Below are 27,053 nucleotides of genomic sequence, written 5' to 3' on the forward strand. Positions count from 1 at the left end.
CTCAAGCTGATTCATTGTTAAACTTGTAATTATCACGCCCAAATTTAAACATTGATCTGAATTGCAAGTGCATTCATTAACAAACTAAAGCAGATACTGTATGAGAGCAACTGTGGCCTTATAACGATGCCACCTGACAGCTCTGCTTAACCTCACGGCTGAAAGTTTAATGGGGTAATTACAAATGTAAACCATAGAAATAACTTTTCTTACGTGCTGATCCACCTCTGCAGGTTGTGTTCTCATCACTGAAGTCCCCGCAGTCGTTGTCACCATCACAGGCCCATTGGTCTGGGATGCAGCGGCCACTGGAGCACTGGAACTGGGTGTTGGAGCAGGACTGGATGCATCCTACCTCATCACTACCATCTCCACAGTCATCATCTACACACAAACACACTCATCAAAGGCGTGACTGCACCACCATCACAATTACCAAGACAAACGTAATTATATAATCAATATTTATCAATGATCAGTCTTTGATTTCTGTGATGAGTGTCGTCAAAGGACCCTGGCTTTACCTGAATCGCAGTGCCACTTCACATTTATACATCGTCCATTGGAACAGCTGAACTGGGTGAGGGGCTCACAGGTGGGGAAAGCTGAAAAGGTTTGAAATCATGTAAGTTGTACACCTGACATTTACAGAAGTGGCAAAAGTGCATGTCCTAAAAGCTACACTGTGTGTGTGCACAGTGTATATGGGTTACTGTATGTAGTTTGGAGTGAAGCGTGAAGTGGAGCTCTACATTGTTCTGCTTGTATGAGTGGACTTGCATAACTTTAGTCAGATATAAATAAATATAGACAATAATTTATGTGGTTGAGATTTCGATTTAATCAATGCGGTCTCTTTGGGAGAGCCGTCTGTAAATGTGAAGGAATGTCTAATGAAGAGAACAGAGTGCAGACAAAACAGACACCAGAACAGACAGACACACATACAAAAAATCTTAGCTTTCTGAGCAGAATATAAAAAGAAATGCAAATGCTCTTTTAACCAGACACCCATGGTGTACTTTCAGGTAGCAGCCGCCCTATTAATAAAATCGTTGAAATTCAAGCAATGTTCTTTGCTCAACAAAAAAAACCCGACCCCAGGTTTGGCAAATCAAAATTTCACAGTTGAGATCTCAAGATCACAAAGGCAATTTGGAATAATCTTCTCACCATGTGTAGGTGTATAAAATGTCGTGGTGAATGATTAAATTAAAATTCTGTCTAGCTAATATAAATACAAATATGCCATCAATATATAATTCTAGCAAAAAGTCCACCTTAAACTAGGGTTATCTAACCTGAATTGTACACCAAGTATTACAACTAAAATAAACTTGATACACCCTGTGTTACAGGTGGGCATGAAGGGAATTTGAAAAGAAAACATGGGAATATTGTGAAATTCCTTATTTGATTGCTGCTTTGTACCGAGGAGCCTTGCACTGCATTGCTTTATTCACAAAGAGTTCAGTTTTCATATTTCCTCTCAATGCCTCCAATCACAAAACTATAAATGTAAAAAAAACATATTGGCCCTAAAGCAAAAACACGCATCCCTCCTTGAGTGTGTTGCTCAGAGTGCCGCTAACCATGTCATGGTTGAGTCATCATTGCAAAGCAGATGATACAGAATTAAAACTAATATGAGCTGTTTTCACATTGAAGGGGAAAAAAAAAAAGTTATAATGCTTTTTTATAGATTTTTGCAGTCAAGGAGACTTCGCAAACTGAAGTTGTCTACATTATAGCATCAATATTTTGACTAGTGCTGCAGTAAGTATAAAGATACTGCATTTTCAGACTGATAACATTGTCAGTATCAGTGTTTGTAGTTCCACATATCCCATTTTAAAATAATCAATATACAGTACTTTATAAATGTCCTTAGAGTATGCCTGAAGTTTTATTGACTTCAGCATAAAATCCAAGTCTACATTTGAATTGATTTGTTGGCATCGGCTACAGCTGCCTTGAATACCTTAGTTGCTGTCGAAAAGATATATCGTATCTTGATCAGACAAGTGTCTTCTATATTTCCCTCAAATGCGTTAGGCCTCACTGACAACACATGACTTGTCGGAATTTAATATTCATTAAAAATGAAGTACAAACATTCATAAATAAAAAAGGTTTTGAGTAAACAGTGAGCCTGGCTAAAAATGAAACACCAGCATCCATAAATAATGACTCCTTCAAGTGAACAGACAGCCCAATATGAGACACAGTGTGACAACTACTAAACTACTGACAAACAGAATCCAAATTAGTATCAATCTCTAAGGTGGCCACCACTGAGCTTCAGGTGTTCCAAAACCCACAGTAGCTACACTAACACAAAGTGAGGTGCCAGAGCTGCACAGTAGAGTGCCTACAGAGAAGTAATGCCTGAGGAATTTCAGACAACAGTATGGGAGAGAATATGTTTTGCTGCACAGCTTGATTATGATTGAATGAAGCCGAGCATGAACTTTAATTACTGCTTACACCCCGGCTGTTTGTGACTGTGTACTGAAGCAGCTTAGGACACACAAAGAGAGGCTGAGGTGATACAGCATAGTGCAGCCTTTGCCAAACATCAATCACTGTAAAAGGCTGATTTAATACAAATAGTGATAAAAGGGGGAATCTTAAAACCTTTGCTATGTCTTTTAAATGAATGCTGCTGATTTATCAAGTTCAACTTCACGGCTAATACACATTTTACAGCCTAAAATGCTCATTTCCTTTGCATAATAAAAGGTTAAATATATTTTCAAAGAACTCTGAAAAAGTTCAGGGCATTATGGCGTGCCATATTTTTCTTATTCAGTTTTCCAGCAATAATCCGAAACTGAACAGATTGTGTAATACCATTGAGACACAACAATAACTACTTTACAAAACTATGCAGTTTCCTAAATACCAACCGTCTAAGATGATGCCACAAGCTAGGGCATGTTGAGTTCATGTTGAGTTCATTCAAAATATATAGGTAACATAATGGGTAAGTAACTGCAGGATTATTTTCTTTCTTTTTCAAAGTACTACTTTCACAGGTAGTGAAGTAGCGTTATTAAAACTAGTTACACAGCACTTTTAAATCTTGTAGATTCAACTGGTTTGCTCCAATTTCAGTTCCTTGTAGTTTTTCGAAGGCTGAAGGGCGTCATGGCTCTGGGGGTCATACAATGACATACGCTCTGAGCTAAATGCTAAAAAGAGCCTGGTACTAACACTTATATATATATATATATATATATATATATATATATATATATATATATATATATATATATATATATATATATATATATATATATATATATATATATATATATATATATATATATATATATATATATATATATATATATATAAATGTGTATATCTTATGTGTGTTTAAACTATATGTAGTACAATACACTTTTCTGTGTTATGACTTTCCTCTATCAGTAATACTACTAGAAGTGGACAACAGTGAGCAGTGAACAGTTTTCTGCAGTGTGCTTTTAAGGATGTATTGTGAAAAGAGTTCACTTTAATGCACAAGTGACAGTCATACAGTGTAAGTGCTTCTTAGCACATTCATTAAAAGTTGCCTCTATAAAAAGAAACAGTAAAAATGTAGACAAGTTTTTGGCAGAGTTGACTACATAAATTATAAAGTCACATTTTGAGAGTGCAGAATTGCGCAATGAGTTTTGAAATTTTACTGCCTGATGACGCAATAATTGAGTTAGCTACAACAATCCTGTCAACCCTCACAGATATTTTGTAAAACAGGAGCAAGAGTAGAAGACGAGTAACAAACTCCTCAGTCACTGCAGCTGTAAATCTACCCTGATAAGCCTTAACATTAAAAATTGTGAGAGGTAAATAATTAATGATTGCCTAAAATGCCCTTATTAGTATTCAGTTCATTCACCAGCCTATTTTTTTTTTATAAAACAGAGCAACAAAAATAGCAGCAGCAGTCACATTCACATGGTGTGACACTTGAATGGCATGTGGTAAATAACCATGTGTGACTCACTGCATGATATTTCATCAGACATGTCCCCGCAATCATCTGCCCGGTCACAGCTCCAGGCCCGAGGTATACATCGTCCATTATGGCAGGAAAACTGGTCAGACTGACAAGGCTGGGCTGAGGAAGAAGAAAGAAGCCACTTAATTTAATCACGCATGCATAAGTCAATGCGGGACGTGCACAACAACTCTAATGATCACTACTATCACAATGACGTCAATGTCCCCCTCGTGCAACAACGCTTTGTCACTCAAACACATAGGAGAGTTAAATAAATAAATGAATAAAAGTCTAAAGGGCACAGGAAATGTGCTGTACCTTGATGGGCCGTCAGTTACCTGCTACATGGTCACGGAGGGCACGCACAAATAGCACAAGCACAAGTAATGTCTTGCTGATGTTGGATATGCATGTCAATCTGTCAATGAAGGGACATTCATCATCCAGGCAAATGCTCGTTGATTCATCCTCTAAGGATAAAAAGCTCCTGAGAGGCACCACTGAGCACAGGGGGAAGAAATGTGATATACTTTAAGTGTTTCTGACATACAGTTGCCTCCTTGTAGGTGCCACAACTCTTTGATATCGGAAAGCGCTCTCACACACTGAGATTGATTGCGATGTACTGAAGCTACTCAATAGCTGCACATTGTAACATTGAAGCCTACACCGGAAACACTAGACACCTCTGTTCAAGACTTTGATGTACAAAGTGATATGTGAAGTGGGAGGATTTTATCGAAATGAAATGTGATGGAAAACATGTTTTTTTTTTTTGGTGTGCTTCTTTTTTGTTTGAATGTAAAGCACAAAGAAGAAGGCCTCATAAAAATAAAAAATGCAAAAATACTGGAAACATATATAACACAAACAACATCCTTTTTTTGCCTTACTATGTAGTTGAAAGAGCGGCTGGATCTTTAATTCTTACAGCATGATGGAAATCGATTACCGAAATAGACAACTCTGTCAGTTGATGCTGAAACCACAATATGCTCTTATGATATCCCTATTTCAGACAATTACACTTCAGCTTTCATTGAAAAAATAACTGATGTCTGAAGTCTAGAAATCAATCAGGGTATAAAGAAAACCCATGGTACTGCATAACAGATAATGCCAAGTTTCTGAAATTGCAAATGATCCAAAATGCTCCAAAGACGTGATAAAATTATTAAACTGCAGTCAAACATAGTAGTAGTACAGTACATACCTGTACATGTGGTGTTGGCCTCATCCTCGTTGTTGCCACAGTCATTCGTTCCATCACAAAGCCACCTTTTGGGAATGCACCGATTGTTGCTGCATTTGAACTGATCAGTAGGGCAGGTGTGATTGGCTGCAAATGTTCAAACACACACACACACACAAAAAGTCAGACATTAGGATGAAAGAAGCATTTCTCACACCACTAATATACCTGTTAGCTTTAACAGCTAAAACATCACCAACAACACATTAGGTCGTAGCTGCAGCATAGGTAGTTTACTATCTTACGATTAAACCTTCCCCAGCCTACCTGTTCTTTCTCAGTCCTATTCAGGTGGGGACTGTATTCTTAGAGAATATATTTACAGCTTGTTAGTCAGATTTCATTCCGCAGCCCAAATAATCTTGCACAGATACACCAGCGATCCATGTTAGGCAACAAAAAAGAGATTGTTCTGGAGGAGAATCTCACTCATGTTTCTCCTTGGTGGTTTGTCCTTTAATTGAGAGTAATGGAGTCTCTATAGCAGCAGTCTTAAGTATATTTGTTATGTGGTTTTAGTGGCTTTTCGTTTTATATAAAGCCACTCTCCCAAAATATACTTCACTAAAACTACCAGCCAGACTCCTTTTTTTCTTTTCAATCACGTCATTTAACTTTAATTACACGGTGACCATTCAAATTCAGTATGGCCCACCACTCATAAATCATACTAAATTAATGTGAGCAAATTTCTGTGGAGTTCTGGGATATTGTGACACTTTTGTGTGTGCATGATAAATTACCTTTGATTTTTCGGAGGCAACATAATTCTAATACCTAACACTGTTGTTGGTTTTCAGGAATATCTCAGTGCTTGATGCAAGACTGTACGAGATGAATTGTATGTGTAATTTTATCAAAGGGATTAATTCATTTAGGCTTTTTCTAAAAAAAAAAAAAAAACACATTCTCAAAAAGATGCATACCGAGTCAAATCTACACATACAGCCCAGCGAGTCAAAACTTTAGACAGATCACTCCAAAGGCCTGCTTCATCCATTTTACAACCAGCTTTAATACGTGTTCACTGGCAGCAAGACAGCATCGGACCATGATACTACCAGTAGCATTCATACACATCAGTGGGTGCAGTGAATTCCTCATCTTTCCATAAGTTCCGTCATTGTGACCAAACAACTCAGTCTTTGTCTAATCGGACTACAAATACAAAACCTCCCCCCAGAAGACATTTTCTTTGTCTGTGTGATCAGCTAAAAACTTTAGTTGATTTTCTGAACCAATGTCCTCTCAGCTGTGTTGCTAAAAGTGGCAACACCTTCCAGTGCAATTGCTTAAACTGATATTCTTGAAATTTGCAGCTGTTTAGAAATGGCTCTAAGAGAAATTCTGGACATGTATAAATCTACCATCTTTTAGTTTATATATTTCTTTTTTTGCCCTTAGCTCATTGCACTTTCCCACTGTTGGTCAAACCAACGTGTGCTGTCAAACACACCCTTTTTATGTTGGCACAGAGAAGCCACCAGCTGTAATCAATCATGATCACTAACAGGAAGTTAAGAGCCCTTGGGCTTGGCAAATTAAAAGACATTTGACCTGTATTGATGTCAGGAGACCCAATTGAATTAAACCCTGTGCATTAAATTCTTGGAGGAGGTTGTCTATTTAATATGTATGTTGTGCAATCATCGCGCTTCAAAATAAAAAAAAAGCAAATAAATGTAAACATATTGCCATGACAGTTATTTACACAATTAGTGTATTTAGATTTTTGTACTTACACACACATACATCTATAGACGTAAAGGAACTCTTCACTGATTTTTAATTTGGTTCTTTTGGTTCTAATTTGGGTAGTACATGTACATAAATGCCATTAAACTTCCCTTTGACCTCCCTAGATTGAAATCTCTCTCTACTCTGAGCTGAAAAATGCCTCCAGATGACATCACTTGGAAAAACCTTGAACTCAGATTATGTCATCTTGCAGTGTCATCCCACTATGGAGTTTATAATCACAATCAACCTGCTTTTCCAGAGTACCTCTAGATGACAACCTTTGAACTACTAAAATGAGAAACTCTTCTGGGTGATGTCATCTGGAGGAGTTTTCAGCTAGAAGAAGAAGTTAGGGAAATTAGAGGGACGTTTATAAGCATTAATGTAAATTAACACCCTAAACTAGAGCCATAGAAAGCAAGTTGAAAAGTGGTAAAGTCACCCTTTAAATTCACAACTATCTATTTTCAAATGAAACTTCATATTCTCAAGAATACTTTAAATCCAATAAGAAAACAAGTCAGATTATTGTAAATCATTATTTGAATTGATTTCTCAATGATATACTTTCCGCCAGAGGTTACATTGTAGTTTGCTCTCTGAAAAATACAATATTCCAGGCATCTGAGATGGTGTATATACTCGAGCAGATGTGTTAAATAGCAAAACTGCCTAAACAAATGCAAAGGGGTCAAAGTTGTGTAGCTACTACATGTTACTCTGAGCAGACAATGTATTTGTGTTTTAATGCAGGGTGTCGGTCTGTAGACTAAACTGAAGTTCCTCACAGCATCTGTGGCTCTCCTCATCACTTCCATCCAGGCAATCGTCGTCTCCATCACATTTCCACAAGTCTCGTATGCAGCGATGATTATGGCACTGGAACTCGTCACTTTTACATCGCTGGGGCTCTAAACTACTGCTGGAAGCTTCTGGAAGAAAGAGTGGTGAGACAAAATTAACAAGAGACTTCCTATGAAGTATTTGTCATGAGGGAATTATTGACATGGTTATTATAGCACACAAAACGTGTTAATAATGTCTTCCGACCTTGTGCACACTGTAGCAACTGGGATTTGCTTTGTATTTGTAAAAACCCGCAGGGATAATTTTACACATTTTCCCACACTGTATTTATAAACAGATTTGCATGTGAACAGATAAAATTATTTGATCTTTGTCCCATAGGATGGGATTACAGTATGCTGGGACCAGATGATCTTTGTCGCTTTCTGATTTATTATGTCCTCCTACCTGTGCAGGTGACACTGTTCTTCTCCAGAACCTGGTTGTCAGCGCAGGCACACACTCTGCCTCCTGGGATGGCAAGGCAGAGGGTACTGCAGCCCCCATAATTCACACTGCATGCGTTGTCACCTGGAGAAATAGATCCCAAATAAGGTGTCTTGCTCATTTAAAGACACATTTTCTAAAGCCCACCATAAGTGCCAAGTGATTTTATTGTTGTTTCGCCTTTTCTCCCTCTGTACTGCAAACAGCAGAGGTTGTGGGTTCTGGGTCACATATTTAAAACTGCACCAAAATGTCTCCTGTCTTACAGAGACGTGCCAGGTTTATACTTTACCATGTGTTCTCTAACCACATGTCAAGCCGCTGGGAAAACTAGGGGTGAAAAACTGTTGACATTTTTATGGAGGCATAATTAGTCTTTCTGGACAAAACTGACAGTCTCCAAAGAAAAAAAAAAGAGTTAAAGCTTAAGACACCTCTGTCATTTTCTTTTAACAATGGGTCCAAAAGGTAGTGTCTGAGCCAAAGAGATAAAGCATTTGCTTTTGTAAGAGCCAATCAGTAATACTCAGAGGACAGGACAGCCAAATGAACAACAGAGACGTGTCCATAACAGTGTCTGCACCGCATCTGCATCATATACTTGCTATGGCAGCTTTAAAGTTTCTAAAGTATGAAAATCATTGTCCTGAAAAGTGAAACAAACACTGCCACATATAAAACCACGTCATTAAACTGTATACAATTATATTTCAAGGCATTAAGAGTTAAAGCATCGTCCTCTCCTGACTTTGGAGAGGCTGTCTGAGCACTGTTTTTTTACAGCACATGCCTATTATGGAATAACAAAGGAAATACCTGCTGTGAGGGCTTATGCAGTTCTCCACTGTCAGCCATATCCAACGCCTCTCCTATCTGCTCTTTTCAGCTCACTAATAGCAAGAATCCATCATCATTTGTTACAGAGGTGAGCAAACCCCCAAACCTTGGTCACTTTATTTTACTTTACAGAGTGAAACCCCAAGTGATCTCAAAAGTGACTGTCACTGTTCATCAGTGTGCTGCTTTACACCGTGACATTTGACTCCGATTGGCATATATGAAAATCTCTGCTGTAAATGTTATAGCAGAAATGTCTGGAGCTGCAGCACACGGTGGTTCTATTTTCAGTGCAGGACAGGCACTTTCTCTGTTAGGGAAGCCATGGTTCAGCGGCACTGGTTGAGGAGCAAATGAAGGGAAAACAGCCAACCTTGCTGACTCTGTGCATCATAGACACGCAGGCCAAATAGCGGTGGTCTCTCGCTCCGCAGCAGAGTGACATCGCCGTTGGACAGGTCCAGCTGGAAGACCGAAGCATTCATGTACTCCGTCCAAAAGATGAAATTACGATAATGAGAGATTCCGAATGGATGGTTCAGCTCTTTTCCGTTGTACACCACCTGCAACATGAAGCAAATATGCGGGGGTAATCAAAAGATTAGGAGAGCCACAGAAAGACACCATCAGCAAGACAAAAATCAATCATCTCAAAGTGGGTTCCAGCTGTTTGAATAGGTGCTTAGAAATTATTTGATCACAGTATATGATGAATGTGATTCAATTTCTTTGCACAAATTTATTCACGCACTGCTTTCTGCTTATAATAATGTTTGCTAGAATCTTGGCATTGATTAAATAGCATTTGCAAATAATTAATTAGCTTATTATGGCGGTACAGCTACAGTTGACAGGAACAGTTGGGAGCAAAGGGATATCTTGTTGGCAGTTAATGTGGGAAGAGGAGCAGTTGTCAATCTTATTACTCCACTGGATATTAAGATTGTGTCACTGCTAAAAAAAACACTGATGTTATGCTGAGGATGCATATTTATAGATATTTACAATTTACAGTTAACCAAGCAACAACATACAGTAGCAGGAATTTTCAGCTGGGATCTTGATTTGCAGGTATAACAGCTAACGGTAATATGATTCCTGGACAATGTAGCTGCTCTTTACCACTGCTACATACTCAACTCACCATCCTTCCAGTTCCATTGAGATGAATCTTCTCAATATGATCATAGTAGGCATCACACCAGTACATTGTGCTGGAACCATGGTCCAGCGTCAGACCATTGGGCCACAGCATGTTGGAAGTGACGAAAATGCGACGGTTGGATCCATCCATCCAGGCTTTCTCTATCCGTCCAATGCTGTCATTGACCTCATCCTCTTCCCAGTCAGTCCAGTACATCCAGCTGTCATCAAACAGATGTGCACATAAGGTGGATGCAAACAAATAACGTGGTGACATTTCAGCAGATAATAGGACTGTTCAGTTTTATTGGTCTCCTCCCTAATTCACCTAAGCATATATATTATATGTGGTAGATTTGACAGATGAGAAAGAAAGAGGGATCACAACCAAAGCTGAAGTCTCTGGACAGCATGGGGTCGGTGTGACTCTAATTTCACCAATGCCACCAATACTATAGAAGTCTAGCTTAAGTTGTAATCAATCAATTTCAATGAGAGCACATTTCTACTGAGTAAGTCTTGCCCGTTTTATTGCTAAATCTTTTACGTGCTTCCTTGATTCGTATAAGAAACACACAACCTAACCTACCAAATAAGTAATATATACATATTTATTCATAAAAACTGGTTTTGGCATGATGAAGAGATTGTTCCTAACTGAACTGGAAAAAAATGTTAATCCTCTTTCACTATGTAAAAGCAAATAATCAAACATCCCCAGTAGTCAAAAGAGAATGCATCGTAGCATAAGAAATTATTCAGGCTTATCAAGTTAAAATGCAGTTTGACTGCACATCAAGGAGAAGTTAGAAGTCTTATATTCCCCACCCCACCAACCTCACACACAAAAATAAATAAATAAATAAAATGTTATTAGTGCATCTTGTCTTTGCCGAGGCTGCAACTCTCTCTGGGCTTACGCTACTGTATTTGAAAGCTGATTGGGTCACCAATTTGACGTGATCTGCTCTCTAGTAACCATGCCCAGGGGATTTGCTATGTTTGAGTGTTGCTGACTGAGCCATGTGGCCCCTTGTTTCTTATCAATGATGGAGGGACGGCTAAGGGATGATGAAACAGAATGGAATATGGAGGTGAACGAAGGTTCCCTCTGTCTGGGAGTCATCTTTACAACCTTATGAATTATTCAGCAGTCCTCAACACTCACATGGAGACACACATGTGCCTACAGTACATGCACACAGTCACCACATCAGATGGGCTGAAGGACACCATGCAGTTCCTCCCTCATAGTAAGAAAATGTTACTACAGCTTCCATTTGAATCAACTAAATTATGTAATTATATATTTATTCATGTCCAGACATCCATTTAAAGTTGCAATTACCAATTCATTTTTACATTCATTCATACATGTGTTCTGTAATCCCATCATCAGAGGGTCTATTCACAATGTTCATGTCAAAATAAATTTTACAACTGAACTTTTTTGCACAAATTTCTCCAAAGCAAAGCACCACTAAGGTCCAATTTTATTTGTGCAAGTGGTTATTTTTTATTTAAGTTTATTTATTTTTGATTCCTAATGCAGCAAAGATAAACAGGTATGACACCGTTACGTTGACACCAGCAGTCCTTATCATGCCAACACAGACTGAAGGTGGCAAATAGACCAGAAAATAAGGTTGTGAGAATGCAGTCAAGTAATCCGTTGGAGAGGTGCACTCATTTTACCTGGAGAGTCCTTTCCAGCAGAGGAGATAAAGATCAAAGGACTGTCGCGTTCAGGGTGAACGCTCCCTCTGAAGCCCAAAACTAGCTTTCTAATCATTTGTGCTGTCAGTGGGAGGGCCCCAGTAAAAGTTATTCATACTTCCCAAAAACAAAGTAGTAACACAACATTACACCACTGCTGCGGCTTTGGTACGGTACATCAGTTGAGTTTAAAGGCAATCATCAAATGTTCTTGTTGGAGGATGTGTTCTCACCACACTTATTTTGTGTTTTGTTTTGTCTTGTGTTTTTCATCTGATAAACTTTGTGTTTATTTATCACTGTGATAAATAGAATTTTATTTTTATGCAGTTTGCAACACTATGAGATGAATAGCATGTGATATATATATAATATTAATTTCAAAATCACTGACATTGTTAGGGTGGGGTGGCTGTAGCTCAGTTGGTACGGCAGTCACCCACGGACCACAGGATCAGTGGTTTGATCCCCGGTCCCGTCTATATGTGAAAGTATCTCTGGGCAGTACACCGAACCCCTAACAGCCCATTCCCCTCCCCAGCTGTGCAGTGCTGGTCCAAGCCCAGTAGAAATTGGGGAGGGTTGCGTCAGGAAGGGCATCAAGCCTAAAAACTGTGCCAAATCAACATGTGGATAATGATCCGCTGTGGCGACCCTGAACTCACGGAATAAACCGAAAGGACAAAAAAAAAAAAAAAAAAACTGACATTGTTAGGGGGAAGAAAAAGACAACACTAGAAACATGACAAATGCCTGACTAAATATTATTTAGGAAAATGAGAAACAACACAAAAGAAAAAAAAAACTATGATGACGTTAGATTTTTGGTTTGGTGTATTTGCCTATAGCAAGGAAACAGCTGTGCATAGCAAAATGTTCAGAACATCCCCTTTGGGGCTGGAAAACTAATCTCCAACTGCCATGGATTTGGTGGCTGTTAATACGCTTTAAGCCTGAAAGTGTTAATCCTTAAGATCCTTGAGACACCCTTTAGAGCATCTTCTCTATATGTTAATTACCATCTTTGCGGGTAGGGTCCTCTATATAAATGTACAGGAAGAATGAGGGGATCTACTTGGACGACACAGCTGTCAAACTGGTTAATTGTGACTCATAAGTTGGTACCTGTGGTTTAGGTGAAAGAAACGTGACTATTTTCTTTCTCAAAAGCCTCCCACAGCCCTCTCATTAAAACAACAGCTGTTCTCTCAGTTTACACATTTTCTTTTAGTGGTGCTAGATGTCACTCAAAAAATCTTCTGGATTGACATTCGAGAGAAAGTGATGTTTATATTAATGAAAAGGCAAGAACAATGTTTTTTTGTATTTACAACAAAGCACGAATGATATCAGAAAAGACTGGACATCATTCCATGGCACACCAGAGCAGTATTTTCACTTTTTCATAAAAAGCATTGCTTGTGCTTTAAAAAAATATTTTTAAGTCAACGTTAAAGGGACTGCACACTGTTGATGGAAACAGATACAGAGAGAAAGAGCAGTAAGGGAAACATCAAACTCCAGCTGCAGCAAAAAACAAAAAAGAAAGACCAGCACACTAAATGACCAGCTCCAGTAAATTTGGTACAACACACTCATTACTCTGTTCATTAAAAGTGGTAGGATGTTTGACATGCAAGCTATCAAGGAATGTAATGCTACAGTTTATCTGAAATTTTGATTGCAGAAATGTCGATTATTTTCACACCACACTGGTCATTGGCAATTTATTCTCAACTCAAATGAGTAAAGCCAAAATAGAAATTTTGTTCATAAATAAACTTAGGTGAAACTAATGAAACCACTGGTAAAACTAAGTATACAGAAATCATAACAAACACTGGCACTGTGAGGGCACACAATGCTTAGGGGGTAGTAAAACATTTAGTGTAATGCTCAATGTATAAATGTTAATCCAATCAGATATACAATGGAAATATACCTTCTATGCAACACACTAGTGACTCAATAGAAACTGTTTTCTTTTGTGTTTTTTCTACTTTTGAAACATATTCCAAATTCCCTGTGGAGATGTTAGTGGATAATTGTCTTTCTCATTGAATGTCAATGCTGAAAGAAAATAACACTGGAAAAGATTGCAACACAGGGCATAAATCACCCACAGCCCACCCACATTTAATTTTTCCACTATCGTTACAAGTGATTTTTGGTTTTTTGAAATATCTATATAAAGGGTTTTTTAGAGTATCTTTCAAACATGCAGTCAAATGAACATTGTTTTTTTGCTGACCTGTTAAGAGGGTCAACCACGATGGCACGGGGGTGAGACATATTCCCTTCTAGTAGAGTCTTTCTGGTCTGTGAGGCTTTATCCAGTCTGGCAACACTGATTGTCTTCCTGTAGCCATCGTTTGTCCAATACAAATTATTCCCAATCCAGTCCACTGAGATACCTTCAACATTGTCGAGTTCTACAATAGAATCAGCAGCGGAGAATTAAACAGTGCAGTTTATATGATCAGTTTCTAAATTAATTTTCAGTGAAACATTATTTTACTGTGAACTGCATGGTCCATATACTTTAGTGAAATGTCTACAAACCAGCCTATAGTGTCGTAAAATAAGTCTGAAGTAGCTCTTGAGCCGAAGTATAATATAATAGGAAAAGTACATGGTATGTGAAGGAACTTACTTTAGTACATTAAAGAGGCGGTTATCACATACACTTTGCTTTTTTATCATAGGATATTGCTGCAGTTGGTATAAAAACAGCATTTAAACCCACCATCTTTGAGTATTGTCTGTCGGTTGTTCCCATCTATTTTTTGTCGTCCAATAAGGAAACTGGTAGTGTCTGCAAAGTAGATGTGACCCAATTCTGCATGGTAGTCGATGGCTCGAGGGTTGACCAGGTCCTCGATTGGCACCATGTGTTCATCACTGGACTTAATGTTCATATCTAGGCCTCGAATGACTCCAGGACGGCCTTTGCCGTAGAACAGGAAGAGATCGTTTTTGGGCTCTGCAAAACAGGCAAGGACAGACCCTTTTTACTGTTATTGTCAATTAATTGGCCTAATTCATCAGTGCTGATCCCAGCATTAAACCCTTTTACTGGCCTTATTGTTCTTATATGTGAGCCAGAGCTAGGGGCATCCATTCACCTTAATGGAGCCAGTAATCAGTGCCAATGACTATACTCTCCCCCCTCAATCACGCTGCTGCTGCAAAGCTGCCTTGACAGTAAAAGGAGGAAAATGCTTGAGCAAACAGACAATGGCAATACTTACCTTGGCTAGTGAACACTAGCTCTGATCTAAAATACCATGTTGTCTGAGTAGAAAGGCAAACAGAAAGGCCTAGAAAGCTGAGGCAGCTCCACTGCGACCCGCCAACCACTCAGGGGGCTGTATGTTGCCGAACCCTTTGGGATCCTCCATAGAGGCGGAAGGGAGGAATGAGGAAGGGCTTCCAGTGAGAGAAGCAGACCTCTTCTCGCTCTCAGCCCCTACCCAAGAGACTGGGATGCTGGGGGTGAGGACCACACATGCCTCACTTCAATTTATCATTTTGTGAGGGAGAGACCAACTACCCAAGAGACAATTAAGCATTGCAAGAGACCCAGATATCAAACCCCGCCGTGACTGCTGTATGAAAAAGCACTACCATTTAGCACCGAATCTCATTATGCCTAGGGAGAGGGAAAGGATGAGCAAGTGAGAGATAGCTGGTGTCATCAGAACATCTATGAGAGGGGGATAAATCAAATGTGTCATGTCAAGCTTCCCAATGCTTCGTTGCCCCGATCGAACTGTGGTGGGCTCTAAGATTGTGTCATCAATTTGATCCTGTGCTTTTATTGTCAACTGCACAATGCCCAGCAATTGATCAGGACAACAAACAAATGCAGACAAACCTGAAACCTCATTATGTTAATAATCAATCTGGCTTGCAACAAGTCAATAGCGGAACGTCAGTATCAAATGGGCTCTGTGTACCACTGCTCATCTCCACCACTGTCAGTATAAAGCTGATGATACACCTTCAACTCCACTGTGACACATGACCTCTAGAGGTCCCTCCTAATGTCAAAAGGTGCAGTCACGTAGAATGTCCTTATAAGGCATGAGCTAATTTGTTTTCCATTCCGAATGGAAATCATACCACAGTCCTTAAGAATATTATTTGTATTAAACTAATGTGCATAAATACTGCAAAATACAGAATGTACTGACTTTTACAGGACTGTCTGTCAGAGCCCAGGTTGTAGCCAGTACGACAGCGGCAGGTTCTGGACTTGTAGCTACCACTTAGAAGGCAGATATGGGAGCATCCGCCTGGCTTTCCATATGAATCCACTTCACATGCATGACTCCTGACTGTAGATAAAATTACAAATAACAGAAAAATCATTATGAGCCAACACAGAATCCTCTTGCAAGTCTACTTGTGAATCATTAACTGTAGTACGTCGTGAGACATACTTGTATGTGTAAACCTATGTAGAAATATCCTTTACCTTTGGGCTGACTAAGTTTGTGGTAAACACAGAGTCCTCTAGCATTCCCCAGGATGGCCAGTGTCCTGCTCTCTGATGTAATGTTGAACCGGTGGATCTGCAGCAACTCAACAGAGGAACTCCCTTTGGAAGGATCAGAGTGGGTAGCATAGAGGTAGTCCTCAAACACAGCTAATGCAAAAATGTACGACACCTGAAAAACATGAAAGGTTCGTGGTGCTTTATTTGCATCATTGCTGATTTCAAAAATAAGTAAGACCACGAGAGAATACACAGTAAACAATAACAAATGAAAATAAAAAGAAAATAAAAGAGATGTCTATGTTTTAAAATGCAGGGCATATGAGAGGAATAGGAGAGGGCGGTGGGACTGTCTCTACATTTGGCAGTCCACTTGGGGTCAAAAGCTGGACTCCATGGGGAAGCCACTGGCCCTGACACCACAGCCTCCATGCTACATTTCACATGCTGACACCAACACAAGCGACATGGCTGGATGAGCTGTGTTCACAAGAAGTACACCTAAGTGCACTGGGTGACACCTTAACACCAGGGGCACCCAGAAACATGCAGGCTGAATAAATAAACACTCAACCATTTCTCTCTGGAATTTGGTCTAGTACCATTTTGTGGAAACATCTACAGTTACTTCAAGGTATGTGCGTACTGTATACTCCTCTATAGTTTTATCCACAACACATGCAATGCATACCATACATCTTTGTGCTTGTTGAATTAAGTATGACAAAATCAATCAAACTGCAGTGTGACAAAAGCATTGTTGTGATAATTACAAGCTCTTCATAAAATCAATATCATCTTGGGCGAAATGATTTCTTAGCATTGCTCAACAATTAGAAGGAGGTTATTTTTTTAGCCACGTTTCATTCAATCAATCCACTGCCCTGTACAAAATATGGTAAATAAGGCGGAAAATATGAATGCACTTTGGGAAATGGCTATGTCTGAACATTGATGTAGTACCACTGGCTATGACAGAAAGGACCACATCAGTCTGTGGAAAAATAACTCAACAGAGCTGCATGCCAATTCTCATGCAGATGCAATGACATGAGGTTCCTCAGTCTAACGAGGGCACAAACTAATAGAGGAGGCAATATGATGAAAAGAACACCTGCACACACAATAAGATGCTTGAAATGTACGTTCTTCTTTCCTCCAAAAGGGTGAATATGTAGATCTATTTGCTTGAAAGGGTTGTTTAATGAATAGTCATAATCTGTGATGAAAGGCCTCAAAAGTGTACAACAGGGGAGACTACTGATATGTTCATTTGGAAGACAGCCCTACATGTGCATCAGTTCCTTCAATTTAATAAACCCTCCATTCCCCACTCAAAAGACCGTTTCTATGAAAATGAAGAGTGAATTACAACAACAAGCTCTGAATTTACCACCTGTCTGGCAGTGATAAAGCACAGTGCCCTCCATCAGAAAATTGACCAAGAAACAACCTCTCATGTCACAATTTCACAAATCTCTCAAATGAAGAGAGTGAGAGTACTGATAAGAGAGGCCAAATGTCTATTCATATTTCCACTGACATTTGGGCATAAGATGCAGAGCCATGGAAGACAAACAAAACAGCGATTAGAGTGAAATGTGATACTCACTTGGCTCCCGTGGATGATGGTGTGCCTTTTCTTGCCATGGTAATCCACCACATCAATATAATCCAGGTAGGCGTCTGCCCAGTAAACCAGCTTCTTGACCACGTCCAGTGCCACAGCAGTGGGCTGCTCAATTTTATAATCCACCAGCCGGGTCCGGTTGGTGCCATCCATGTTGCAACGCTCCACTTTGGCCACATTCCCATAGTCAGTGAAGAAGAGCATTCTGCAGAGGGTAGAAGTATTTTAATGTTTAAATGCTATGCTGACTGCTTTGTTGGGGGAGCAGAGGCTCAGCATTGCTCTAGATTCTCACATTTTCTACATACAGCAAGTAAATTATAACCACACTATGCAAATACACCCTTCACCCTACCCTGCAAATGTGTGTGGTACTTTGGTCTTGGTGACATACTGCATTAACCTCAACCCATCTGATAAAAGGAATATATACAATGTAGCCTTAAGCAGTTGACCATTTAAAAAAACATTTGCTCTATTGTAGGCTGCAAAACTAGCATGTCCCTAGATTACTACCCTTGCTAGTACCCATGGTAGCAATTTAGTGTTTTCTCAGAGGCCAAGGGTTAGCATATATTTAACTACTTTTTTGTGGGGTTAAAGGTTATGCCCCATTCCCAGCTGGCACCTCCACTGTGTGGGAGATGCCTTGAAGTATCAATACTACCTCCACCACCACTACTACTACTACTACTAGTACTTCTTGTTTGCAGGTCCCTGACAATGTGGCTAAGAGTTCTATTTGAATTTGGGCCATAATTGAACAAGTCCATATCCAAATAGATATTTTACCTGCCATGCTACCTCACACAGTCCAAATACATGTATGTTAGGTTAAGTTGGTGTAGGTGTAAATGATTATCTGTTTGTATATGTCTGTCAACCCATAAATTCCTATGTTCGTGCTCTACCTCATCGTGATATGGTAACAAAAGTTAACCTCACATTTCTGAGGTGACCCACAAACTGATGGAGAAACGCAGAATTCCAAAATATGTCTACGTACATGTGATTAAGTGAAGGTAGCAAAAGTGTTTAAGTAAAAATACTCAAATTTCAGTCAGGTTACATACAAAACTTAAGGTAAATTATTTGATTCCCACAACTATTAATACATTTGCTTTAATTTGCTTGTGTGTGTGTGTGTGTGTGTGTTTTCTCCAAATACCCCAAATGTTTAGTCGTATTTAATAATATATTTTCAGTAATTAATAAAAGTAACACCAGTCACAATGAAAACAACTGTATTGGTTATCGAAGGTCTAAAACAACTAATATTTATTACATTACAAGGCCTTTTGTAAATTATGACTCCTGCCCATCAGAAGCAAAGAAGGAGAAGTGAGATATAGGGTCAACATGCCAATTGACTTTGACACTGGAGACTCTTCTTTAAAACCCATTTTCTACCTATAGTTTTTTGCTATATTTTTTGCTATGATCCTGATCTTTTCAAAACTTTACCAAGGAGTTCTGTTTCCAAACATGAACCTTAACAACAAGCTGCTGAAGCCTCCTTTGACCCATACTCAAATTAATAAAATGGGGCTCACCCTAAAAAAATCCGTGAATTTTAGTAATTTCTGCTGGATTAGTAACTTTATAATATTCTGATTTTCTCTTTCTTTTGTAAGATAGAAACTGCAGCTTTACATGGAATGCAGTAACAATATACTGTATAAAATCAATGAAAACAATACAAAGTATAGGAAAACAACATAAAACAACGCATTTCAAGAAAATGGCATAAGAATGTTTTCAAATGTGTTTAAAAAATTCCCAGTAAGGTTTCTTCTCCTCTATGTAGAAACTCCATAAACCACAGGCAAATGCAATAAAGCAGCATCTCCCGTCTCCTTTGTGGTAATTTTAGGAACATTTAAAAGGCACGCTGCACAGGACCTCGAGGTATGTGAGTAGACAGGAAATGATAGACAACTTTTCATGCACTGAGGAGCAAAACCACTTAGTACCTCAGAAACCACGAGGAGGGCTTGGAAATCAATTCTAAAAGACACAGGGAGCCAGTGTAACTCATGGAAAACAGGTGTTATATATACTCTAGTCTAATATGTTTCTACAATATTAACCAAAACATCAGAAAATAACTGCATTGTTAGTTAAAAAAAGTAAAGATGTTATAGACTGTCACTGTCAGTATTTAAAATTGCTCCATCTGCAGATGTAGTAATTAACATGGAGGACTTGCCTTGCTGTCTCACCGTGGCACTGCGAGGACAGAGCTCCAGCAGCTTCCAATGATAACGAGCTACGATATAAGAACGGTGGGAAGCCGACTTAATCCACACAAGTCAAGACAGGGGAGAGATGAGCTGCCCTTTGAACCCTAGACCCGACTGCGCAGAAAAACTGTCAGCGTCAGCAAGGAACCCAGCTCCCCAAACAGGTGCACCTCCACGTGGCATACAAATGATTGCTTTCTGGGATTAGGATGGTGCTGATGCTGTACTTGTGCATTCTGCAGCTACAATGAGATCCATGTCGGATTCTGGAAATGAGCACCCCTGATAAAATAAACTGCATGGAACCAGTGGAAATTGGTCTGTCTCACAGTGAAACAAAAGACTGTGAAGGCACTGTTACAGCCGACAGACAAAAGAAGTTATATATTCCAAAGTTGTTTATCTTCACAGTACGTAATAGCTTTTTGTTCATTTCATACAGCAGCATATTTTATACATAAAATTGCTGATTTTCTTTAGCGACTGGATTCAAATTGGCAGTGTTCAGACTGGAATGCAGCGAAAATAAAACAATGACACTTAACAGTAATTATTAAGGACTGAACAACTGCATATAAAGTATGCTCCATGCAACCTTTAACACGGTATAGCAGCATTTCTTTCTCTTTAACAACATAAACCATCTACTGTATAAAAGGTTGTTGTACATTAGTGTAGTGGCGTCCAAATCCATACATCCATTATCTGTAATTGTTTACCCTGTATAGGGTAATGGGGGGTGCTGGACGCTATCCCAGCTGTTATGGGCAAGAGGCAGGTCCAACAGAGACAGCCATACACCGAGAGACAACCATTCACACTCGCATTCATGCCTATGGTCAATTTAGAGTCACCAATTAACCTAACATGCGTTTTCTTCGGACTGTGGGAAGAAAATCAGAATAACTGGAGGAAACCCACGCAGGCACGAAGAGAACAGCCAGAGGAGGACACGAACCTGCAACATTCTAGCTGTGAGGCGGCAGCGCTAACCATTGTCTTGTTACACAAATCTGTATTTTTTCTTCTTACTGCCATTAGGCAGTAACCTAATGGCTGTAAGATATTGCAGTTGCAGCTGAAATATGTGTGTGTGTGTGTGTGTGTGTGTGTGTGTGTGTGTGTGTATATATATATATATATATATATATATATAAAAAATGAAGCTAGCAATATTATAGTTTAATATCAAACTGTGGCTATACAATCTTTATCTATTGCTTTTGATATCTATAGTTTATGCCTTGGTATTAGACAATCTACTCTAGTACATCTCAGAATTGGATTTCTGCATCCCCAGGGATTTGAGACTTCTGGCCTGGGGTTTGCAAACTAATTTTAATAACAAATAATTAATAAAACTGTACAGTCTAATAAAAATACTATTAATAGTCAGAAACACCATGCTGTGCAATACAACAGACACGCCATTGTGGTACTTACTCCATGCAGCCACTTTGGGTGAGTGAAAGTTATGATATGTAACACCATGCCTGTATTAGTATGAGTGCTGTAAATAAGTCACAGTTTATTCGACCCGGTGAGGTAAGGGGGTTGAGGTGTGGAAGCCATACTGTGTTTCATCTAGTTACCTAGGTAACATGGATAGAGGATTTGCAGTGGACAAAGTTGACACAGTGGTGTAATGGTAACATAGTGTTTCCGTTGTAAGAATTAAATGAACCAACACCAACGCTTAAGTTTTCCACAATCTATTCCTTTTTTGAACAAATGGAACTCACTTTCTACACTGCACCACCTCTCAAACTCAATATATATGTATATATATATGTGTATATATATATATATATATATATATATATAAAAATCATTTTTTAGCAATAAACAACCTAAATCAGCTACATTAAGAAAATATGACGACAACTGTATTGGAATTGGTACAGTTAAGTGTGGTGTACATATGAACATATGAAGCAAGCCAAGATGATTTCAGAACTCATACTCATACAGCATTTAAAAGCAAAATGCGTCAAAAACCCTTAAACTGACTTAATATACAGGATATTTTATCAAATGCATGTTTTTATACAGTGTATATCGGTGCCGCTTCATGTTTATACCACAGGTTTGGGGGCTTACAGAACAGACTTCATGCACACCAAAAAATAATTGGCAGCCCATGTTGTGCTCACAAACACAACATGACTGACGCCATGAACACAGGCATAAAACAGCTAACATAAGTGGAAATGAGACAAATCATGACTTCTTTGGCATCCCATATGAGTGGAGTTACTCCTACTCCAATTTTGTAATTTGTCCAAAAATGTCTTGTTTGTCAAGTTCATGAACAAATTTACTCTACATCATTAATTTGTTGGTGGCAGCTGCAGTGAGGGGGTGGACAGTTGGGCTGCAATAAGAGAAAAATCTGAAGAGGTTCCCCTGAGCAGTACAGGCCACATGGGAAAGTCAAGAAACCAGGTTTACAGTATCTATATCAATCCACTAGAAAGCAAGAATTATAACCCACAGTAAGCAGCATCGAACTGACATCATTTCTTAGTGGTGATACTATTGATTGTGCAATATTGCTACATACAGTTGTACTGGACTATGAAGCTTATACGGGTATAGCACTGTGACAAACCTGCAAAGAAATCAAAGAAGTGTGTTTATGTGCTGGCTGTGTTTGGCTGCAGCCTTGGGTCAAGCTCCTGTTTTGTATTGAGGGATTTCATCCGGTGAGGTATTGCTACAGCTATCTGGGCCTCCAGGGCCCTTCAAGTGTCAAACGCTTGTGGTAAATTACCACACACATGACAAGGAGAACATGAATAACTCTACCGTCTTTATAACAATTCTAATATCGTATTTCAAGCAAGGCAATCTTGTGTGTGCGCACACAACAGCACTGGTGCTGAAAGAAATCTTATGGGAAACACTGCTAACATGGTTAAAACATGGTCTTTTTTTTCATGGTCTTTTTTTTTATTTATTCTTGTACTGAAAAAAAAACACATCGGTGAAACTCACTTGAATGTCACAGACATGACTAATCTTTTCAAACATCACTGTATACGACTTTTAAAACCAAAGTACATCTATCCTTGCGACAGGCATTGACTTGGATTCATAGGACACTTTTAGTCTGTAGTGCTGATGGGAACTTTGGCCAGTAGACCACACTCTGCTTGTTGAATAATTCTACTCCACAAAGCCTTCTGCAGAAAAGGCTTACCTGTAGCAAAGTCAAAATGCCTTTTCTTTCTCTAAAAGCGGCATGGAGTGAGAAAGTCAAATAACAATGAAAATGGCCAAACGAAAGAATATTCTATAAAAACCTCCTCTTCTATAACACCTCCTTTTTTTTCAATGTTCAATTTGTAGCTCCAGGCAGACAGACCTCTCTCAGGCTGGCTTTTTCAGGAACAGCTGTACCTATGTCTCTCCAATTAGAGTCAGGTAGAAGCCTGGGAAAACTCCCATGTCTTAGTAAAGTAAATCTATCTAGCAGTGTGCATGCCCAGCTCCCATGTGGGCCAGCAGCCTGTATATCCAAACTATCATCTCTCTATAATAGAATGGCCAGATATGTGTGTATGAGTCATGTGTGATTACAACAAACCCACTAAAATCCAAACCTTATTTACAGCATATCAGGTGATTCACAGCAAGGTAGGTTACAGTATTTTACCATAAGCCACATCGCTTTCCAATAGCTGATCCAATAATAAGAACACAAACAGCCAAATCAACGTTTTCCATGTCAGCAATTATTTCAATTAGCCCTGATAGCTTTTAGAGGCAACCCAAGTTTTTGACTAAACCACAAAAGCCAATATAGTTCAACCGTCAAAATGATGTAATGTACACACTTTAAAACAACCGTCGTAGAGCAGCAAGGTCTTTCTGTTTGGAGGTGTCCATTAGGGGGTTACAAAGTTTAAGTAATAAACACAGTTTCTCTCCAGAACAGGTGCATCGTAAAAAAAAAAAAAAAAAAAAAAAAAAAAAAAAAAACTGTAGGTGTAACACAGAATTGTGCTATTGCTTGGACTCTGAGCTTACTACAGTTTTTGCCCTTGTGTATATAACAGCTTTGCTTGTCTCTAGGTCAGTGGAAATAACAGTGAAAAAAGGCTGAACTGCTGACAGCTGGTTCACATTCAGGCAAAGCCGCTGCATACAATTGATACAAATTATCTACTTTTTTTTGAGGGGATGGGAAGATGGGGGTTCTTTTCTGCATGATGACACAAGAAGCTGCTGCTAAAAAAAAAAAAAAAACACATAATAAGCTCTGCAATGTTGTCACCCGTGTGACCGTCAACTTTCAGTTTTCACTAAGTGGGAATATTTTTTACACCACAGTTGGTTAGCTTACTTTGTGATTTCTACAGAGATAAAAATACCGTAATGGAAAGTCCTGCTGGGGCATTTTCTACTGGGGGATATGGGGTGAAATCAGTGAATACAAATGAAAATCTAGACAGTAGACATCGTCTGAAGCATCACCAGCTATTCACCAAATTACACAGCTCAAAGAGAAAGGACTCAAAGGACAGGGAATCATTTAAATCCCTTCATTGAAACTCACTCACATTCTTCCAGACAAGTCAATTGTTATGCATAGCAAAGAAAAAAAAATCAGTTTTTTTCTTCACAAAAGATTTATGATGATAAATGAGCCTTGCAAAGCTTTCAAAGATGGTGCATTATATATGCTGCAGAATACTCACCCCATGAGAGGATCCAGAGCTATTCCTTTAGGATTCAAAAGGTCGAGTTGTAGGATGGTAACACACGTGTCCCCAACATGGTCACAGACGAATATCTTGTCAGTGACTCGGTCAACAAAATAGAAATTTCCTGTCAGCCAATCAATGGCCATCTGCTCCACATCTAAAATAGGCAACACAAGATTGGATATTGTTGTTGAACATTTCACAATTCTCAATATTATGAGCAAGGAGAGATTCAAAATAAGGGTCAAGTTGAAAGCAGCAGATTCAGACAGATTCCAACTCTAAGTCTCTATTACTGGATTCTCCAGTGTTATATAGTGAAAGCTAAATAGGCATAAGCCAGTGAGTGATGTCTATCCCAGATACTACAGTGCTTCCTTTTTATTTTTAGCATGTTTACAAATTGAGAACAGATATTAACTCATATCCGTCAGAAAACTAAGGGACAGAGAAGGGAACGGAACAGCTAAAAACATACTTTGCAAACTTTGTTTTGTTCTCATTTCCTGTTCCCGTGTGAATCCACGTAGATTCCTCGTTTCAGCACAGCGAAGTTGCCCAGAGGACTCTGTAGATAGGACCCAGCATACACTTTCCTTGTTGTGCTGGAAATCCAATGCCAGTGTTCCATTTACACTCAGAGACCTTAGGGGCTTGAGACCTGTTCCATTTAGATGGGTGATGACAATACGATCTGACCCACCAATGAGAAGCATTGGACGGCTGTCACCAGGATCTGGAGTCAAAGGCAAAATATAAAAGGTATGATTTTATTTATTTGTTTAGCACAATTCTACTGCTGAAACATCAAGGGATGAAATAGACCTCAAGGAAAGACACAATATAAATAGGAACAGTGAAATAAAAATTCCAACTGTAGGTTCAAATAATAGCCAGAGGACTTGTGAGGAACACACAGCAATTCGCCTTTAAACACACACAAACTCAAAATAGAGCTTAAGTGTAATAGTATAATCAGTGCCTAACACTATATGATGCTACTTTCTGATTGGTTGGTTAGAAGACAAGTAGATGTAGCTCATATCAGTTTATCCCAAATTCCTCACTTTGTCAAAAATATGTCTTTGGCTATTTTTGATTGCCAAATCCCTATTAGTCGTCTTTAAACCTTTCTGAAAGAGCGACATAAGACCAGTGTTTTTGAGCCACGACCAAAGACATCGGCACATTTGGTTATCTCTTGTCTAGTCAGCCCAAAATAGCCTAGCTGCAAGATAGTACAAGATTTGCTTAATGGGCTTCGATGACATTAGGTTCACTACTTACAAATGACCCTACCATATTTTGATATTCCATACAAGTTCAAGTCCATATAGAAGTAAATGGCTAAAAATATTTAATCTACCCTCAGAAAGTAAAAATACATTACAGCCAAGCTTCTATTTAAAAAAATACTAAAGACTGAAAACCTATATAGAGCCTTTGTTGTGACATTTAAAATTTTGGTCAGGTGCATCATATTTACTGTATATCTACATATCTGTGTACCTAAGGTCCAACAATTGGCACTGTACATCAGACCATCAAGGAAGCCATGAAGTCTAAGTCTAAGGCTCTGTAGTCCACACTTATAAAAGCTTCCAGAAGGATAGTGGACTGCAAAATGCAAGACATTTGAACCACAAGTACTTCTTAGTTTAGTCATTCAGCCAAATTGAGAACCAGGGATAGGAGGCCTTTAGTCAGGGAGGCAACAACGAACCGTACGGTCATTCTGACAGAGCTTCAGAAGTCTTCTGTAGAGATGAGAAATAAACAAACGACGTGACCACCTCCACAGCACTCCATCAATCAATCCTTTATGGCTGAGTGGAGCAGCTTTAGGCAAAAGGCATTTCACAGTCCATTTGGAGTTTGATAAAGGACATCTAAAGGCCTCAAAAATAATAGCATCTCTCATCTAATGAAGCAAAAACTGAACCTTTTGGGCAGAACTCCAAGCACTATGTCTGGTCA

General features: G+C 39.0%; 1 protein-coding gene across 10 annotated transcripts in view; it reads right to left on the minus strand.

The window, feature by feature from the left end:
* The window catches only part of lrp1bb (low density lipoprotein receptor-related protein 1Bb), a 241,578-nt gene that overhangs the window by 103,534 nt on the left and 110,991 nt on the right, over positions 1 to 27,053 (minus strand). For 7 of the 10 annotated variants that reach the window (XM_067516512.1, XM_067516508.1, XM_067516509.1 and 4 more), the window contains 15 exons: positions 25,555 to 25,812; positions 25,071 to 25,233; positions 18,107 to 18,329; positions 16,474 to 16,666; positions 16,190 to 16,333; positions 14,740 to 14,976; positions 14,245 to 14,425; positions 10,279 to 10,498; positions 9,508 to 9,697; positions 8,259 to 8,381; positions 7,793 to 7,936; positions 5,226 to 5,351; positions 4,016 to 4,129; positions 525 to 605; positions 214 to 384 (listed from right to left, as the gene is read on the minus strand). In XM_067516512.1, coding sequence (XP_067372613.1) covers positions 214 to 384; positions 525 to 605; positions 4,016 to 4,129; positions 5,226 to 5,351; positions 7,793 to 7,936; positions 8,259 to 8,381; positions 9,508 to 9,697; positions 10,279 to 10,498; positions 14,245 to 14,425; positions 14,740 to 14,976; positions 16,190 to 16,333; positions 16,474 to 16,666; positions 18,107 to 18,329; positions 25,071 to 25,233; positions 25,555 to 25,812 — 2,568 coding nt within the window. Of the gene's footprint in view, positions 1 to 213; positions 385 to 524; positions 606 to 4,015; positions 4,130 to 5,225; positions 5,352 to 7,792; positions 7,937 to 8,258; positions 8,382 to 9,507; positions 9,698 to 10,278; positions 10,499 to 12,387; positions 12,566 to 14,244; positions 14,426 to 14,739; positions 14,977 to 16,189; positions 16,334 to 16,473; positions 16,667 to 18,106; positions 18,330 to 25,070; positions 25,234 to 25,554; positions 25,813 to 27,053 lie in introns of those variants that run through there. The other 3 variants (XM_067516516.1, XM_067516507.1, XM_067516515.1) reach the window with 2 other exon arrangements.

This window comes from Channa argus, chromosome 9, assembly GCF_033026475.1.
Source record: "Channa argus isolate prfri chromosome 9, Channa argus male v1.0, whole genome shotgun sequence".
NCBI lineage: Eukaryota > Metazoa > Chordata > Actinopteri > Anabantiformes > Channidae > Channa > Channa argus.